Source organism: Pseudorca crassidens, chromosome 7, assembly GCF_039906515.1.
Source record: "Pseudorca crassidens isolate mPseCra1 chromosome 7, mPseCra1.hap1, whole genome shotgun sequence".
Lineage (NCBI taxonomy): Eukaryota > Metazoa > Chordata > Mammalia > Artiodactyla > Delphinidae > Pseudorca > Pseudorca crassidens.
The window spans coordinates 8382068-8398663 of NC_090302.1; the positions used below are offsets into that span (position 1 = coordinate 8382068).

Below are 16596 nucleotides of genomic sequence, written 5' to 3' on the forward strand. Positions count from 1 at the left end.
AGCCTGGTGGGGAGACAGATGTTAAACAGATGAGGACACCAGGCGGTGATGAGTCACAGCTGTGCTGGGTGCCGGGTGGGAGCCACCTGGGGAACCTGGAGTGTGTGTATGTACTGGGGGGTGCTGATCCTGTGTGTGGGGGAGGCCGGGGTTCAGCTGAGACCTGGAGGATGCATAGTTCTAGAGCAGAGGGAGGTGAGTTCCAGACGGAGGTCGCAGCAAGCATGAAGAGAAGCCCAGGGGTGTGGGCAGTTTAGAGGAGGATACACGAGACCCTGAAGTGGGGAGGGGGTGCCTGGAAATGGGCCTGGAGGGGGCACTGGGGTCAGGTCTGGAGGGCCTTGTGGGGCTTTAAGGAGTTTGATCAAAAAAGCTTGTGACTGTCTCTCAGCCGGAGGGGTGGGGCATGAGGGGCTTCCTGCCCTTATGGGAGGAGCAACCCCATCCTGGACCCTGAAATTCCTTCCCGGTGACCTGGCCTCTGGGCAGCAGAGGGAGGCCGCTGCTCCCGCCCTGCCCTTGCCTCTGCTCTACTCTCCCCGCCTGGCATGCCTGGGGCGCAGCTCCACCCGCTGGATGGACAGTGGGCACCCACGCCTGGAGGCGGCTGTGCGGTGACTCGGCTCACCCCACCTGTCCCCTGTCCTCTCCGCTCTCCAGGGCTGCCTCTGCCCCGGCTGGAATCTGCCGGGCGGCAGGAACCAGGTCTTTAGTCAGGCCAGCCCCTGCCGCTGACAAAGAGCCTCCTGTTCCCAGGTCCCCGGGGGCTGAGGGGCCAGGACCGGCTGAGGCGATCTGGGCTCCGGCTGCCTGGCCTGGGGCACCGTCCCTCCTCCTCCCCCCTCCCTGGCCCAGCTCCTCCCTCTGAAGGTTTCCAAGGCTAATGGCAGACCTGGCCAGGTGACCCCAGGCCAGGCCGGGTGGGGACAGACCAGGTGGGGAAGAGCCGCCGTTCGGTTCCCCGTGCGCACAATGGCAGTTGTGATAAGCTTTGCTGGATCGTGGGGAGGAATACATGAGCTGGGTTGGGTAGAGCTCTTGGCCCCGTGCCTAGCACATAGCGAGCGCTCAGCCAGGAGGCTGAGGGGTATGGGTGTGGGTCCTGTGGGCAGGAGGGGAGGCCGGGGAGAGCTGCTGGGGCGGGGGGAGAGGCGTCCTGCGGCCGCAGGGTGTTGGGAGCTGACAGGGTGGTTTTAGAGGAGCCTTTCCTCCACCCTGAGGACTGTGGGAAAGTTCTCGGCTTCCTCGGGGGCTGGGCCTGGAATTTGCAGGGCCTGGAATTGCTCACTCCAGGGGCTGCCAGGAAGTGGGGGGTGGCTGGGGAAGGAGGCCGAGCTGGGTGGACACAGTTCGTCTGGCCCCCGCCCACATCCTGCATTCCCGGAGCAGCTGGGGCAGCAAGAGGCAGCGGGCACGGAGCTGTCCCCTCGGGCTGGGCCTGGGGTGCAGAGGTCAAGGCCTCTTCCTGTCTGCCTGCTGCCCGGGCCTGAGGAATGTAGCTTCCTTTCTCAGCCTGGCCCTGAGGACCCCACAGGCAGGAAGTCTCCAGGTCTCGCTAGAGTCGGCCAGTCTGGGTTCAGGCCCTGGGGCTGCCGTTCCCTAGCGGTGTGGCCTCGAGCCAGTGACTTTGCCTCCCTGAGCCCGTTTCCTCATGGGGAGAGTGGGGCTGAGAACAGCTGTCCCTCTGGGAGCTGTTTGGGGAATTAGGTGAGGGAATGCGTGTGCGGTCTCAGCCTTAGTCTGCCGTAACACGGGACCAGAGACTGGGCGGCTTAAACGACAGAAATTTATTTTTGCACAATTCTGGAGGCTGGAAGCCCGAGATCCAGGTGTCAGCAGGTCTGTTTTCTTCCGAGGTGTCTCTCCCTGGCCAGCAGGCAGCTGCCGTCTCCCTGTGTCCTCACACAGTCCCCGCTCTGTGTGCGCAATTTGTCCAGATTTCTTCTTCTGAGGACACCAGCCATACATATGGGATCAAGGCCGAGCCTGAGCCCCTCGTTTTAACTTAATTTCCTCTCTAGTCCCTGTCTGCAGTCAGTCACATTCTGAGGGCACTCTGGGTCAGGACTTCAACATAGGACTTTGAAGGGACACAGTTCAGCCCCTCACAGCCAGGCTCAGGGGAAGAGCTCGGGAGGGGTCACCCGCCCTTTTGATTCAGCCACTCGGCGAGCAGAGTAGGGACGTCCTGAGGGTCTGAGGCGGCATCGGCGGCCTCCTTCCTGCTGCCCAGCCCTCTGGCTCAGCGTCCTGCCACCTGGAGAGCGACCCTGCCGGGCACACCCGGCTTGCCGTCTGCAGACTGTAAATGCCCCAATGTGAGAAAGGCTGCATATAGCGCATGGCTGGATTGTTCTAGGCAAAACCTGGTCTCTGGGAGACGGTGCCCCTCCTTAAGCCTGAGGGGCTTCCTCCCCTGGCCCAGCTGGGCAGCACCCACCCCAGGGCTCTGCGCGGCACCCCAGCTGGGACACCCCTGCTCTGCCCCTGTCACTCCCTCATCTCAGGTCCCTGAAATGCAGGGTGAGACGCCCCTCACGCCCCCATCCTGGTCCACGGAGCTGCCACTGCAGGGCTGGGGCTGGGCCTCAGTTTCCCCACCTCTGAGCTCTCTTCCAGCCCCACCAGGCAGGGTGATTCCTGGGTCAGCGGATGTGGAGGGGGAGGGGTTCTCCCCACGCCAGAGAGGGGCCTCTTCTCTGGGGGGGTGACTCAGCCCGTGGTCACTGCCGTGGAGGTCGGGGTTTCGGAGGCACTGGCTGCCAGTCCCCCTTCCCTTGGCTCTGGGGACGCAGTGGTCACAGGCTCGTGGCCAGCTGGCCGGCTGCGAGGTGTTTAACCACGTTCGTCCCGAAGTCAGATGTTGCGACTTCCTGCAGCCTGCCTCCCCAGCACCCAGTCTGAGGCCCATGCCTTGTTCACTGACCCCCTCGCCAGCACGGGGGAGGTGGGCAAACTCATCTGGGCCACCACCGCCACCATCATTGACAGGAGTGAGAAGTGGTATTTCCAGCCCCCTGGATGCACGGCGGTGAGCAAGGCGGGCCCAGGGCAGCAGGAGCCATTCGTGGCTGCAGTTACTAATAAAGTGCGACGTGGTGCCCGCTGGGCCCGCCCCCAGGCCCTGCCTCTGCAGTCCACACTGTGGTCCCTGCAGCCCCACAGTGGGTGTGTGAGGCCAGGCTGGTCATTGTTCCCACAATTCAGAAGGGAGAACTGAGGTCCCTTAGGGTTCAATGACCTGCAGCGAGGCTACGAGGCAAATTGGGCTCATCGCCTATTTTAATAAATCCAGTTTTATCGGCTCGTTTGTTCACACACTGCCTGCGGCTGCTTTCCTGCTACAACGGCAGGTTGAGTGGCTGGGACGGAGATCGTCTGGCCCACAAAGCTGAGACTGTTTACTGTCCTGCCCTTTGCGGGGGAGGTTGGCAGCCCCCTGGTGGAGGGAGGGTCTCTGCGCCTCTGGTATGCCGTCTGCCGTGCTGGGTGGCCTCTCCTTGGTGGTGGTGGTGGCTTCTGGTCCTGGCTCTGCTGCTCACTGGCCTTGGACCCTCGGCAGTGGCCTGACCTCGGAGCCTGTTTCTTCATCTGGAAAAGCAGAGGAAACGACAGTGCCCACAGCTCGGGCTGGTTGGGAGGATTGAAGGAGATGAGGATACAGAGCAGGGCTGTCTTGCTGTCCACTGCTGCTGGTGGGTTCTCATCGTTACTGTCACTGCAACAACTACTGATGCTGTTACTACAAGAGCCGTGGGGGTCAGAGGTGGGGGGAGTTTGGGCAGTCAACCCATTGGTCTCGGTGGAGGGCACGGGCCATCCTACCGACCTCCTCTCTACATCCCTCTCCCGGGCAGGGATCCCCGAGGACTCCAAGGTGGAGGGCCCCGCGTTCACTGACGCCATCCGCATGTACCGCCAGTCCAAGGAGCTGTACGGCACCTGGGAGATGCTGTGTGGGAACGAGCTGCAGGTGAGGCCATGGAGGCTGGCGGGGAGGCTGCGCAAGTCAGCGCGGGGCCCAGGCAAGGGCTCTGGAGCCTGGCTGCAGGTTCGGGCGGGTAGAGGCTGAGGTGATCCCGCAGCGGGGGCTGCTTGTTATTTTGTTCAGTCATTAACTGAGCACCGACCCTGGACTAGGTGCTGGGGGGCACTGTAAGAGGGACGCAGTCCTGGCCCTCAGGGAGCTGCCTAGAAGGAGAAACAGACGTGTGACAAGTAAACGCACACACTTGCATGTGCAGGCAAGGGGGGAAGGGTGTGGTATTCCAGACAGGGTGGCAGCATGTGCAATGGTCCTGAGGTGGGGCCCCTACAGGATCCTACAGGACACCCAAGCAGGTGAGCTGGGACCTGTGGGAATGATGCTTAGGAGGGAGGGCAATGGAGACGTGGAGCAAAGAGCAGCTTTTTTTTTTTTTTTTTGCGGTACGCAGGCCTCTCACTGTTGTGGCCTCTCCCGTGGCGGAGCACAGGCTCCGTACGCGCAGGCTCAGCGGCCATGGCTCACGGGCCCAGCCGCTCCGCGGCCTGTGGGATCTTGCCGGACCGGGGCACGAACCCGTGTCCCCTGCATCGGCAGGCGGACTCTCAAGCACTGCGCCACCAGGGAAGCCCAGAGCAGCTTTTTGAGGGGGGTTTGAGTGGCCGGGCTTGCCGGAATGTGGAGGGGCTGGGCATGCTCCGACCCCTGCCCCGGCCTGTGCCTCCCGGTCCTAGATCCTGAGCAACCTGGTGATGGAGGAGCTGGGCCCTGAGCTGAAGGCAGAGCTCGCCCCCCGGCTGAAGGGGAAACCGCAGGAGCGACAGCGGCAGTGGATCCAGGTGGGCAGGCCTGGGCTTGGGAGCAGGGGTGGGGGGCCTGCAGCCGCCTGGCACCCTCGGCCTGGCGCTGACACCTCCGCCCTGCCCACAGATCTCAGACACCGTGTACCGCATGGTGTATGAACAGGCCAAGGCACGCTTGGAGGCCGTGCTGTCCAAGCTGCAGCTGGCCCGGCCGGCCATGGAGGCGGTCATCCGCACTGACATGGACCAGATCATCACCTCCAAGGAGCATCTGGCCAGCAAGATCCGAGGTAGGAGGGCCACCTGCTATGGCTGTCATCGCCTGGTGGACGTGCTGGGACCACCCGCCCTCCGGGGTCAGGGGGTCCCTCCTGCCTGTTCAGGGATCCGTTTGCATCTCACAGGAAGGACTTGATTCATTGATTACTTTTAAAGCACCAGAATCAAATCTGAGGCATTGTTCTTCCCGCCCCTGTGAGTTGTTTGTCAGCTGTTATTTCTATAGACTCAGATCTTGGTGACCTAAATGACGCTGAGGAGGTTCAAGCCTTCTCTTCGTCTTTGTCATCAGATCTACCATGTGTCATTTTAGCGACATCAGCTTGACTTCGGTGATTCACATTCAGCCAGCCTTTCTGGTCAGCTGATGCTCCTTTCTGTTCCGAGCCTGATGGGATCTCTTCACTCACTTGTCATCCGTCACACGCTGGCCACAGTTGTGACTGTTGTCAGTTGCCCGAGGTTATTCTCTAACCGATGTGCTCACTGTGAGCTGGGGAGGACCCCGAGAGTTGACATTTATTGTGTGGAACAAATAACGTTAGCTGGGCAGGGGAGAAGGAGGGACGTCAAAACACCCCCTGGCTAAAAAATGCCTTGGTCAGAATGTCTTGGAGACGGTCCCTGCCCACAGGGAAGCAGCCTTTTCCATAGGTGGGCTGAGTCAGGCCACACCATTCCAGGGCAGAATCGGGGTTTGCAAAACCCAGAGGCTCATTGAAGCCACTGAAGTGTTTTCCATTTTTTTTTAAACGAAGGAGCAAGACCCCCAAAGGTGAGTTCTCTTCCTCCAGCTAAACAGAAAAACTGCCAACCTAGAGACCTTCACACTAGCCGTTTTCTTAGTTTCTTGCCGTCACAGTGTCAGGAACATCAGAGTCCAGTCTCAGAACTCCCTGTTATTTGTGCTGCATTAGCAGCTGTCCCTCAAGAATCCTTCAGTTTGCTAATGTTGTCACCAGTGGTTTTCTTTAAAGAATAATACGACAGCCTGCCTCTAGCCTGGGGGTCTGGGATGGTGGGAGTTGCTACCGGGGATGCCATCCGCTAACCAGCTCCCTCTGCGCAGCCTCCATCCTCCCCAAGGCGGAGGTGTGTGTCCGGAATCATGTCCAGCCCTATATCCCGTCCATCCTGGAGGCCCTGATGGTGCCCACCAGCCAGGGCTTCACCGAAGTGCGGGACGTCTTCTTCAAGGAGGTCACCGACATGAACCTGAACGTCATCAATGAGGGCGGCATCGACAAGCTGGGCGAGGTGAGCCAGGCATGGCCCCGGGTTTGGGTTTGGTCTGGCCCCCGTCAGGCCCTCACTGTGATCAGGGCTGGCCGCTCCCCTCCGGGGCATAACCTGTGAACGGAGGGTCTGCGTGCACCCCACAAATGCAGCCAGCCTCTCTCACTTCTGAGTGCTCTGGTTCTCGGGGTGAACGGTCTTCCACAGACCCCACACTGGGGTAGTCGGCTGCCTGGAACCCCACATAGTTGTCAGGTGTAGACAGAATTGGTCCTGTAATCTCAGCGTCTTCTACACCCCAAACTGAGGAGTCCATTGACAATAATAATCATAGAATTTGAGAGCCATAGAAGACCTTAGAGATCATGAAAAACCAGCTCGTGACTTGGAGGCTAAGAGAAGGTGAGCGATTTGCCCAAGGTCACCCAGCGCCCGGGCTGGCCTCTCCCCCACACGCTGTGCTGCCGGACCCCACTCCTCCTGCCTTCAGATCCTCATGCTTCCTGTCCCGGGTCCTCCAGCGCTTGCCCTTGTGACCGCCACCCCCGGATGGCCTTCCCGGCTGCCTGGCTCCTCTGGCGGCCCCAGCTCAGGTCCCACGTGTCTCTGCCTCCCTGCAGTACATGGAGAAGCTGTCCCAGCTGGCGTACCACCCCCTCAAGATGCAGAGCTGCTATGAGAAGATGGAGCCGCTGCGGCTCGATGGGCTGCAACAGCGTTTTGACGTGTCCAGCACGTCTGTGTTCAAGCAGCGAGCCCAGATCCTCATGCGTGAGGTGAGCCCAGGGTGCTACCCCAGCTGCCCCCGCCGTCCCCAGCTCCCCATCTCCTGGGGAAGAGGCTGCCTCTGTGGCCTTCCTCCCCAGCCCCCTCCTCATCATCCCCACGGGCCTCACTGCAGCCACACTCGGCCCCCGCGTGCTCTCCGCTGCTCTGCTCTCTGGTCTGTTTGGACCCTGCCCCTCTGCCCCCCACCGGCTAATTCAGACTCATCTTTTGGGTCTCAGAGACCCCTTCCTCCGGGAGGCCCTTCTTGCTCCCTAAGCCCCTTCCCACAGGGCCCAGGGCCTCTGTTTCCCTGAGGCAGGGAGTGGCCCCGGTGCCCGGCCCTGAGCCAGCACACTAGACAGTACAGGAGTGAGTGAGTGAACGGGCAGCTGAGCACACAGGCGCCCCCTCCTCCCGGCGGGCACCCCTTTCACGTGCCCCGTGGTGTGCCCCGCCGGCAGCAAATGGACAACGCCGTGTACACCTTCGAGACCCTTCTGCACCAGGAGCTGGGGAAGGGGCCCACCAAGGAGGAGCTGTGCAAGTCCATCCAGCGCATCCTGGAGCGGGTGCTGAAGGTGAGCCGCCCGGCCAGGCCCCACCCCTCCACCCAGGGGGGCGCTGGGGCTCGGGTCAGACCAGGGACCGGTGGAGCTCCCTGACCCAGAGCCTCCTGTGCCCTGGCCGCTCTTCCTGGCAGAAATACGACTATGACAGCAGCACCGTGCGGAAGCGCTTTTTCCGGAGGCTCTGCTGCAGATCACCATCCCATTCCTGCTCAAGAAGCTGGCGCCCACCTGCAAGTCGGTGAGTGCGCCCTCTCCCCCCACTGCGCTCCCCCTCCCCACTCCTCTCCCTCCCCTCCCCTCTCTCCTCTTTTCTCGCCTCTCCCCCTCCCCTCACTCCTCTCCCCTCACTCCTCCCTCCCCTCTCCCCCTCCCCTCCCGTCACTCCTCTCCTCTCCTCACCCCTCTTCTCCCCTCCCCTCCCTCTCCCCTCCTCTCCCCTCTCCTCACTCTCCTTCTCTCCCCTCTCCTCACTCTCCCCTCTCCTCACTCTCCCCACTCTCCCCTCTCCCCCCACTCTCCCCTCTCCCCACTCTCCCCTCTCCCCTCTCCCCACTCTCCCTCTCTCCCCTCTCCCCACTCTCCCCTCTCTCCCCTCTGCTCACTCTCCCCACTCTCCCCTCTGCTCACTCTCCCCACTCTCCCCTCTCCTCACTCTCCCCTCTCCCCACTCCCCCCTCTCCTCACTCTCCCCTCTCCCCACTCCCCTCTTCTCACTCTCCCCACTCTCCCCTCTCCCCCTCTCCCCACTCCCCCCTCTCCCCACTCCCCCCTCTCCTCTCTCCTCTTCTCACTCTCCCCACTCTCCCCTCTCCCCCCTCTCCCCCTCTCCCCACTCTCCCCTCTCCCCTCTCCCCACTCCCCTCTCCTCCCTCTCCCCTCTCCTCCCTCTCCCCTCTCCTCCCTCTCCCCTCTCCTCCCTCTCCCCTCTCCTCCCTCTCCCCTCTCCTCCCTCTCCCCTCTCCTCCCTCTCCTCCCTCTCCCCTCTCCTCCCTCTCCTCCCTCTCCCCCCCTCCCTCTCCCCATTCTCTCCCTCCCCCCTCCTCCCTCTCATCTCCTCACTCTCCCCCCTCCCCCTCCTCTCCCCCCTCCCTCCTCTCCCCCCCTCCCCCCTCCTCACTCCCCTCCCCACCCCTCCCCCCACACTTCTCCTCTCCCCCTGCCCACTTCTCCTCTCCCCTCCCCATTTCTCCTCTCCCCTCTCTTCACTCCTCTCCCCCCTCCTCTCATTCCTGTCCCCCTCCTCCCTCCTGTCCCCTCCTCTCCCCACTGCCCTCCCCTCTCCCTTTCCCTCTCCCCTTCCCTCTCCCCTCCCCCACTAGCCCCAGTCCTGGGCCTGACCAACAGCCCTGGCCTCCCCTCTCTCTGCCCCACCCCCACCCCCACCCGGCAGGAGCTGTCCCGGTTCCAGGAGCTGATATTCGAGGACTTTGCCAGGTTCATCCTGGTGGAGAACACGTATGAGGAGGTGGTGTTGCAGACGGTCATGAAGGACATCCTGCAGGGTGCGTGCCTCCCGGCCCCCGGGGGCTGACTGCAGAGCTGGGGGGGGGGCGGGTGCTGCTGTTGGGACCCTTACTGCCTGGAGGGTGGTGGAGGAGGCCGCCCAGAGGTCTTCCTGGTGGGGTCAGCTAAGCTACAAAGAAAAGAGGACTTATGCCGTGGGCTGGGGTGGGCCCACTACTAGCAGTGTGGTCCCAGCAGGGTAGCATCGCATCCCTGTGCCTTAGTTTGTTTGTGGGTCCTTGACATTTTGGGAGCATCAGGTGAGTGACAGGGTGTACGGTCACAGCCCCTGCTTCCCGGCATTGAGGCCTGAAATAAGCCTCGTCCCAGTCACAGCACCCACTTAGGCCGAGGGGGGCTTCTGGGGGCTGATGCAGGTCACAGCTGGGCAGTGTAGGGTGTGCTGGCGGCCGTCAGCCCCGTGGTAAATGTCCCGACACCGCCCTCCTGTCCTGTAGCTGTGAAGGAGGCCGCCGTGCAGAGGAAGCACAACCTGTACCGGGACAGCGTGGTCATGCACAACAGCGACCCCAACCTGCACCTGCTGGCCGAGGGCTTGCCCATTGACTGGGGCGAGGAGTACAGCGGCAGCAGTGACAGTGGTGGGGACCCCGGCAGCCCTGGCATCCCGGAAGCAGCCACCCTCTCGGAAAAGCGCCGGCGTGCCAAGCAGGTGGTGTCCGTGGTCCAGGACGAGGAGGTGGGGCTGCCCTTCGAGGCTGTCCCTGAGCCCCTACCACCTGCGTCCGCAGACAGCATCACCGAGCTCCGTGGTCTGCTGGCCCGGGATCTGCAGGCTGAGAGCCCCCCGCTGGCCGGCCCCCTGCTCAATGGGGCCCCCGCCCAGGAGAGCCCCCAGCCCGGGGCAGCCCCTGAGGCCGCCTCACCGCCTGCCTCACCCCTCCGGCAGCTCCTGCCTGGAAAGGCCTCGGACCTCGAGCCTCCCAAGCCCAGTGACCAGGAGACCGGGGAGCAGGTGTCCGGCCCTGGCGGCCGCCCCCCAATCCATACCAGCACCGAGGACGGTGCAGGGGTGCAGACTGAGTTCTAGGCCAGTCGCCCCCGAGCTTCTGTTGGACATGGCGCACGGGCCACTCCCTGAGGCACTGGAAGGCTCGGCTCTGGGCGGGGAGCGCTGGATCTCTGCCTTCCAGGTGGGGATGGGGCCAGGCTGGTGTGGCACCTCTGGGGCGGAGACGGGCCCACCTGAGTCACTTTATTGGGTTTGGTCACACTTGGTCGGTCTGTTTTCTCTTATGTGGGATGATCTCGGCTTTCCTCCTCCTGCTGGGGGCAGAGCACAGCGGAGGGGGCTGGGAGCGCGCGGTGGCCCTGGGTCCCTGAGTCCTGCGTCCCTGCCCTGCCTCTGTGGCCCGTTTCCCTCGTGGGTCTTGCCGTCCTTGGGAAGAGGGCGGGAAGAGTAGCATCTGCTGTGACACAGAGCCCATGGATCCTCTGCTCGCACCAAGGCGCTCGCTGGAACCAGGAAGACGGAGTGCTGAGGCCTGTCTCGGCCCCGCTCCTCCCTCCTCCTGGCTGGGCCCCAGAGGCCAGTTTTGGAGTGGATACTGGCCTTGCTGTCCTGCCCCGGGTGAGGGGATGTGCAAGGAGGGGCCTTCAGGCTGGGGGAGAGCTGCCTCGCGGAGGGGGATGGGGCCGTGGGCCTGAGGAGAGAACAAGAAAGGCCTGGAACGGGCTGGTCTGGGGAGAGGAGGGAGAGGGCGTGTCTGAGGGAAGGAGGGTGTGACCTCTGCAGAGGTACTGCTGGGAGGGTGGGCGCGGTGGCAGATGGAGGGCTGCTGGAAGCTGGGCCGTTGCCTCCCCCTCCACTTGCTGGGGTCCAGTCTCCGGAGTTCCTCTGTCCCCCGTGCTGGGCTCGGGGGGTGGGGGGCGGTGGCATGTTGCTCAGTGGCAGGGCCGGGTGGGTGTGGACTCTGCAGGCCACTTCCAAGGTACGCGTTGTCCTCCCAGGGAGCTGCGGGGCTCGTGAGGGGCAGGAGGATGGGCCGAGGCACCCCAGGGCACCACTGAGCTCTTGCGTCAGGCTGGGGCTCGGCCCCTTGTGCTCTGAGTTTCCGGTCACCCCATCCTGAAAACTCCAGGACTCTTCAAATGTCCTGAGTCACGTGGGGGCCCAGCCATCCCCCTTCCTGGGGTGAGGGTCAAGCCGAGACCATCCCCAGGGGCTGGGGCCTCCTGGCCTTCCCACACCCCCTCCCCTGCTGCTTGGAGGGGAGGGGAGGGTGGGCAGGGCAGAAACCGAGTCCTTCAGGGTCGTCAACGCCATCCCAGCCCTGCCTCCTCCATCCCCTCATCTCCTTCCTGGACTGGGCCCTGGGACCCACAGGACGTGAAGCACTGGCTGGTGCTCAGGGACCCCTGCCCCCCCCAGTCCCCCAAGCCCTAAACTCAACGCCTCACTAACCTCTTTTACCAACACGTTCCGTCTGAAGATGCTCTCCTTTGGTGCCTTCTTTTGTGGTTTTCCAAATCATCCTCAAATCTTGTATTGAAAATATTATGCAAACTGTTTAAGCTTCTACTAATCAATAAATGCTTTATTTAAAGCCAGTGGCCCACGTGTGGTCCCAGCAGGGCGAGACCTTTGCTGGAGACGGACTAGGAGCACCTGTGTACCTCGACTTTCTGGGATGGCCGCTTGACCGAGTGCTTACAGGTGCATGGCCAGAGTTCTATTATCCCATTTTACAGAGGAGAAAACTGAGGCTTGGAGAGAAGGGACACAGCAGGTAGGTGACCCGCCTGCTGGCAGCTCAGACGGCTTCCTCAGCCAGATCTATGCAGGGTGCCCCTCTGGGCGTCTCGGGCAATGCTGAGGGCAGGAGGGCAGCTACTTTATGGCCACGTGGCCCTGGGTGCCCATGGCGGGTGGGCCCGAGGCTCACACTAGATCCAAACAGTGATGCCAGTGTGTAAGACTCCTGCTCACACAGCTAGTACTTACTGTGGGCCGTGCACGTTACTTGCAAGACTAGGAGCCTCACGGCAGCTCCAGGCGGCGGGCACCATTGTCACATTTCACCGATGTGTAAACTGAGGTCCAGGAAGGCGGGGAACCTGGGCTGAGGCTATGGGGCCCCCATCACCTTGGGGGACGGTGGCCAGTGGCTGAAGGCTTGTTAAGGGCTGAGGTGAGGAAGCAGGGGCTCAGCTGCAGTCTTGCTGTTGACCTTGGCAAGGCACCGAACTCAACCTCAGGCTCCTCGTCTATAAAAGGGGGGGCCTATTGAGGGTTCAAGGAGACCCGCCAAACACTGTGCTCTGCGAGGTGGCCCTGCCCACCTCAGGCCTCAGTCTCCCCTTAGCTTAGCAGAGCCCAGCAGGGTGTGTGGGGAGGGAAACCATCAGAGGTCCCCCGGGTACCTGGAAAGCAGGACTCACACCACATGGGCCTTTCATCCGTCCTGTTTCAGCCCGCAGGACTGTCACAACAAGGCAGGGAGAGTGAGGGCCTGTCCCCTGCATCCCGCCGGCTCTTACGCTGTGCCTGCGATGAGCAGTCAGGGCTCCCTGGTGGCCGCCGGCCTACGTCAGGGCTCCATCGTGTCCCTTGCTGACCAGATGGGGAACTAGGATGTGGAAGGTTGGCCAGAGTCAGAGTTAGCTGGAGGCAGAGCCCAGGCGCCCCGAGCAGGCCTGCCTGTAGCCCAAAGGAAAAGCTGCCCCTGGCTCAGAACTGTCTGCCAGAAGGCGCACGACAGAGGCGCAGCTCTACGGCGAGTACCAGGAGCACGGCTCCCGCAACTGTGCGGTGAACAACCGCGCGGCTGCACGGGTTCAGGGCTCAAGATGCTTCTAGGCTCCAGAGCCAGCACCACCACGTTCCTGTCGCAGGGCCCGGGACATCCAGCCCCCTGGTCTGGGGTAACGATAACAGAGCACGTAGCACAGCCCACACGGCACCACGAGCTCCGCAGACTTTCTGAGCCCTTCTCTTAGAGCCCTGGTCTCTCCACCTGCAACAAGGGAGGTTTGGATAACTTCACCTTTGGGAACACCCCACCTCCCCCCTTCCCTTCTGACTCAGCTGCGACCCCCTCCCCCTCCCCGGGCTCCATCAGGACCCAGTGATGACTCTGGAGGAGGCGGCTGGAGATGGGTTTATTGACGTTACTGCTTTGGGTCTGCAAAGCTCAGTACCTGCCCTGGAGCTGCGTGGGGTGAGGAGGTGCAGAGCTGGAGAGAGGAGGGGCCCAGCGTGCGGGGAGAGCAGAGGGAGGCGAGGAGGGGCCGACGTCGCTGTGGCACCAGGCCCGCCCTGAACACACTCTGGCCAGGCAGTCCGAGGACACGGTGGCCTCCCCACCTCTCCCCTCGGCCAGGGCCCTCCTGCACCCCCACCACCCTGCCCCGTGGGACAGCACTGCCCGGGCTCCCGAGGAGGCTCCTGGGTGGGGGGGCGTGACTGCCAGAGGCAGCTGAGACACTCAGGCCTGTGCTCAGATGGAGGCATGCTGGTACCCCACCCCCCAGACCCTGTCCTCGTGCGGCGAGGGGTCCTCTCTCCTCCACGGTATTCACGCTGGCTCTGTCCTTGGTCAGGAACACTCCTGTCTCCGCCTGGGCCAGGACAGAGGGGCCCGTACTAGTCCATGGAGAACAGAGCGGGAGCTGGAGCCCTGGGCCCGCAGGTAGCAGAGGTGGGGCTGGAGGTGTCAGGCCCGGGCGGCGGCCGGCGCTCAGCGGCTGTGGTAGATGCGGAGGCGCTGGGCGATGTCCTGGCGGCACAGCGGGCAAGTGCGCAGGGGCTGGCAGCACTGCTGGCAGCAGCAGACGTGGCCGCAGTTGAGGAAGATCATCTGGGCCTGAGGAGAGAGTGCGGGAGTGTCTGGGAACCAGCCCGGCCTGATTCCCCGGGGATGGGGCAAGTGAGGCCCCCGGCCCCCAAAGATCTGACAGCACGGTCGTCACGCTCCACCGCCCGTATGGTCACTGTCTGCCCCTCTCTGTAACAGCCGCACGTTTCACAGCCCCGCCCTATCTCACCAGCCCAGCTGCTGGATGTGCACGTTGTTCCCAATTTTTGGATTTTCTGTGCACTTTGCCCGGCCCCCTCGGTCTCAAAACCACCCCAGCATTATGGATTAAAAGCCATGGAAGTGTGTCTATTCTTTGCTTTAGCATTTCCTCTTTTTAGTAAGTTATCCTAAGTAAAGAACCAAGGATGTGCTCCAAATTCTGTTCAAGGCTGTTCAGTATAGCACTGTTGGTAATAACAAGAGCTAGGAAGCCACCTCCAGGGCCCAGAGCAGGGGTTTGGTTAAATTTATAACCACCAAGGCCCCCTGTATCACCGCATTCCCTGAGCCCAGCAAAAACCACAGGGTAGGGCTTCCCTGGTGGCGCAGTGGTTGGGAGTCCGCCTGCCGATGCAGGGGATATGGGTTCGTGCCCCGGTCCGGGAGGATCCCACATGCCGCGGAGCGGCTGGGCCCGTGAGCCATGGCCGCTGGGCCTGCGTGTCTGGAGCCTGTGCTCCACAACAGTGAGAGGCCCGCGTACCGCAAAACAAACAAACAAACAAACCATAGGGTAATCAAACTGCTCACGTGGCAACCTTTCTAAGCAGGATCACACTCGGGGGAGGGGGAGTATTTTACGTGCTACATTGCTGAATTTTTATAATAGGTGTCAATTTTGTTAGTTTTAAAAACAGGTTTTAAAGTCTCTTCAGAGAAAATTGTGTTGTTGATATTTAATGACTTAATACATATATGAAGGGAAACTTCCTAAGTGGGAGAAAAAACTCTTGAAGAAAAAGGCCCAGAAAACATAGCATTACTCATGTTTGGGTAATGGGATCATGGGTCATTTTAATTTCCTGTTTTTTTGCCCGGGAGGCTCCGGACGGCAGGCACTGGGCCTGTTGCCCCAGACTTACCTCCCGTTCCAGGCACACAACACATTCTGAGGTCTGGGCCTCCAGCTCCGCGCAGGGGGCCGATGGTCTTACTGCCTCGGGAAGCTCCTCAGGGGCCGTGGGGAGGACCTCGCCCTGGGGTGGTTTCGGCAGCTCTGTGGGGACAGAGAGGCTGAGGCTGGGTCACGCCCACCTGACCCCGATCCCTGGGGCCTCCCCTGGCCCCGCCTGCCCCAAGTGGCAGGGAGCCGGAGCGGGATGGGATCCGACCAGGACCCTGCCTTCCTACACACCCTCATTTCTCTTTGCTGAGCCTCATTCCCCCACCTGTAAGACGGGACAGCTGGGGCACCGGTTAATTGGGGCCTCTTGCCCCTAACACACTCTGAATCCTTCACAGCCACCCTGCAAGTAGGGCTCATCACTGTCAGAGATGAGAAATCAGGAGGCTCAGAGGGGGAAGCCACTTGCCCGAGGCCACAGGGCCATCTGGTGGTAGAGCTGCCCCGCAGCAGCCCTGGCTAGGACCGGACCTCGCTCGCACATTCTCCACCCAGGGGCCCAGGCGCAGGTAGCCCAGAGGGGCAGGGAGAGGAGTGAGCAGCTCTCAAGGCTGCTCCCCCTGTCCCCTGGCAGAGGCCCCAGCATGTCCCCTGCCTGGGTCCCAACCGCCGCGAAGGAGGACATCAGAATCGGTCTCTCTCATTATCACACCACGTGCACCAGCGACACCCTCAAGTCTCTCTCCATCCCTGATCCCCACCCCCTCAGTTCATGTTTTTCATTTATTCTACGGGTTAAATTACAAGTAGCATTTTTTATAATTGTAAAAAACCTGAAGTTTTCTTTTTAAAAAGCCTATCGCAAGCACTCTGGACCCTCTAGGGGTACATGGTGTCCCCCCCAAACCATCACTGTAAGGGGCACTTCTATATTTAATGTAACACATATTGAGTCCTGGGCTCAGAAAGAGAACTGTTGGGGAAACTCCTGAGGCTCTCCTGCCCTCTGGAGCTCAGGAGCCTTCCAGCCCAGCCCCTCCCTCAGGGTTAGGGTTAGGGTTAGCCTGTCTCTGCCTCAGTTTCCTCATCTCTCAGATGCGGGTAACAATGGTGCCCACCTCACGGGGCTGCCGCGAAGGTGACCTGGCATGGTGGTCGTCAGATGCCTGATACCCATCCTGCTCGGCACACAGGAGACCTTCCCCTGGGTCAGCCACAGCACCTGCCCTCTCCCGGGCCCCCGGATGAGGGCAGGGCACCTCCTTCACAACCCTCACAACCCCCTTTCTACGTCCAAACCACAGGCCTGGCCTGGGGCGCAGTGCTGGGCATGGGGTGGGCGCTGGGTCTGGCTGATTTCTCCCTCTACTCCAGGGATCCTGAGTGTGTGGTTCCCGACGTCTAGTAGGGTGGGTTTAGGGAAGCCAGAAGGGGCCTGAAACTGCTATAGGAAAAGTTCTTTTTTTCCATTTTTGGAGCCTGCTTTTCCCATTTATAAATTGTTCCTTTAGGAGGGAAGCTTAAGGACTGGCCAGGGTTAGAAGTGGCCCTTAGGACTCGTCCTGAACTG

General features: G+C 61.8%; 2 protein-coding genes across 4 annotated transcripts in view; one reads left to right on the forward strand and one right to left on the reverse strand.

Annotated features, from left to right (window-relative positions):
* NIBAN2 (niban apoptosis regulator 2) overlaps positions 1 to 11710 on the forward strand; it is a 51823-nt gene extending 40113 nt beyond the window's left edge. Inside the window, 10 exon segments of the mRNA XM_067743243.1 lie at positions 3858 to 3973; positions 4720 to 4824; positions 4916 to 5078; positions 6137 to 6324; positions 6924 to 7079; positions 7533 to 7649; positions 7772 to 7811; positions 7814 to 7878; positions 9031 to 9142; positions 9602 to 11710. Of these exon segments, the coding sequence (XP_067599344.1) occupies positions 3858 to 3973; positions 4720 to 4824; positions 4916 to 5078; positions 6137 to 6324; positions 6924 to 7079; positions 7533 to 7649; positions 7772 to 7811; positions 7814 to 7878; positions 9031 to 9142; positions 9602 to 10194 (1655 nt within the window). The 3' untranslated portion in view covers positions 10195 to 11710.
* A 1538-nt stretch (positions 11711 to 13248) lies between these two features.
* Positions 13249 to 16596, reverse strand: part of LRSAM1 (leucine rich repeat and sterile alpha motif containing 1) — a 45082-nt gene continuing 41734 nt past the window's right edge. For all 3 annotated transcript variants that reach the window (XM_067743247.1, XM_067743244.1, XM_067743245.1), the window contains 2 exons: positions 15046 to 15179; positions 13249 to 13969 (listed from right to left, as the gene is read on the reverse strand). In XM_067743247.1, coding sequence (XP_067599348.1) covers positions 13844 to 13969; positions 15046 to 15179 — 260 coding nt within the window. In that variant the 3' untranslated portion in view covers positions 13249 to 13843. The remainder of the gene's footprint in view (positions 13970 to 15045; positions 15180 to 16596) is intronic.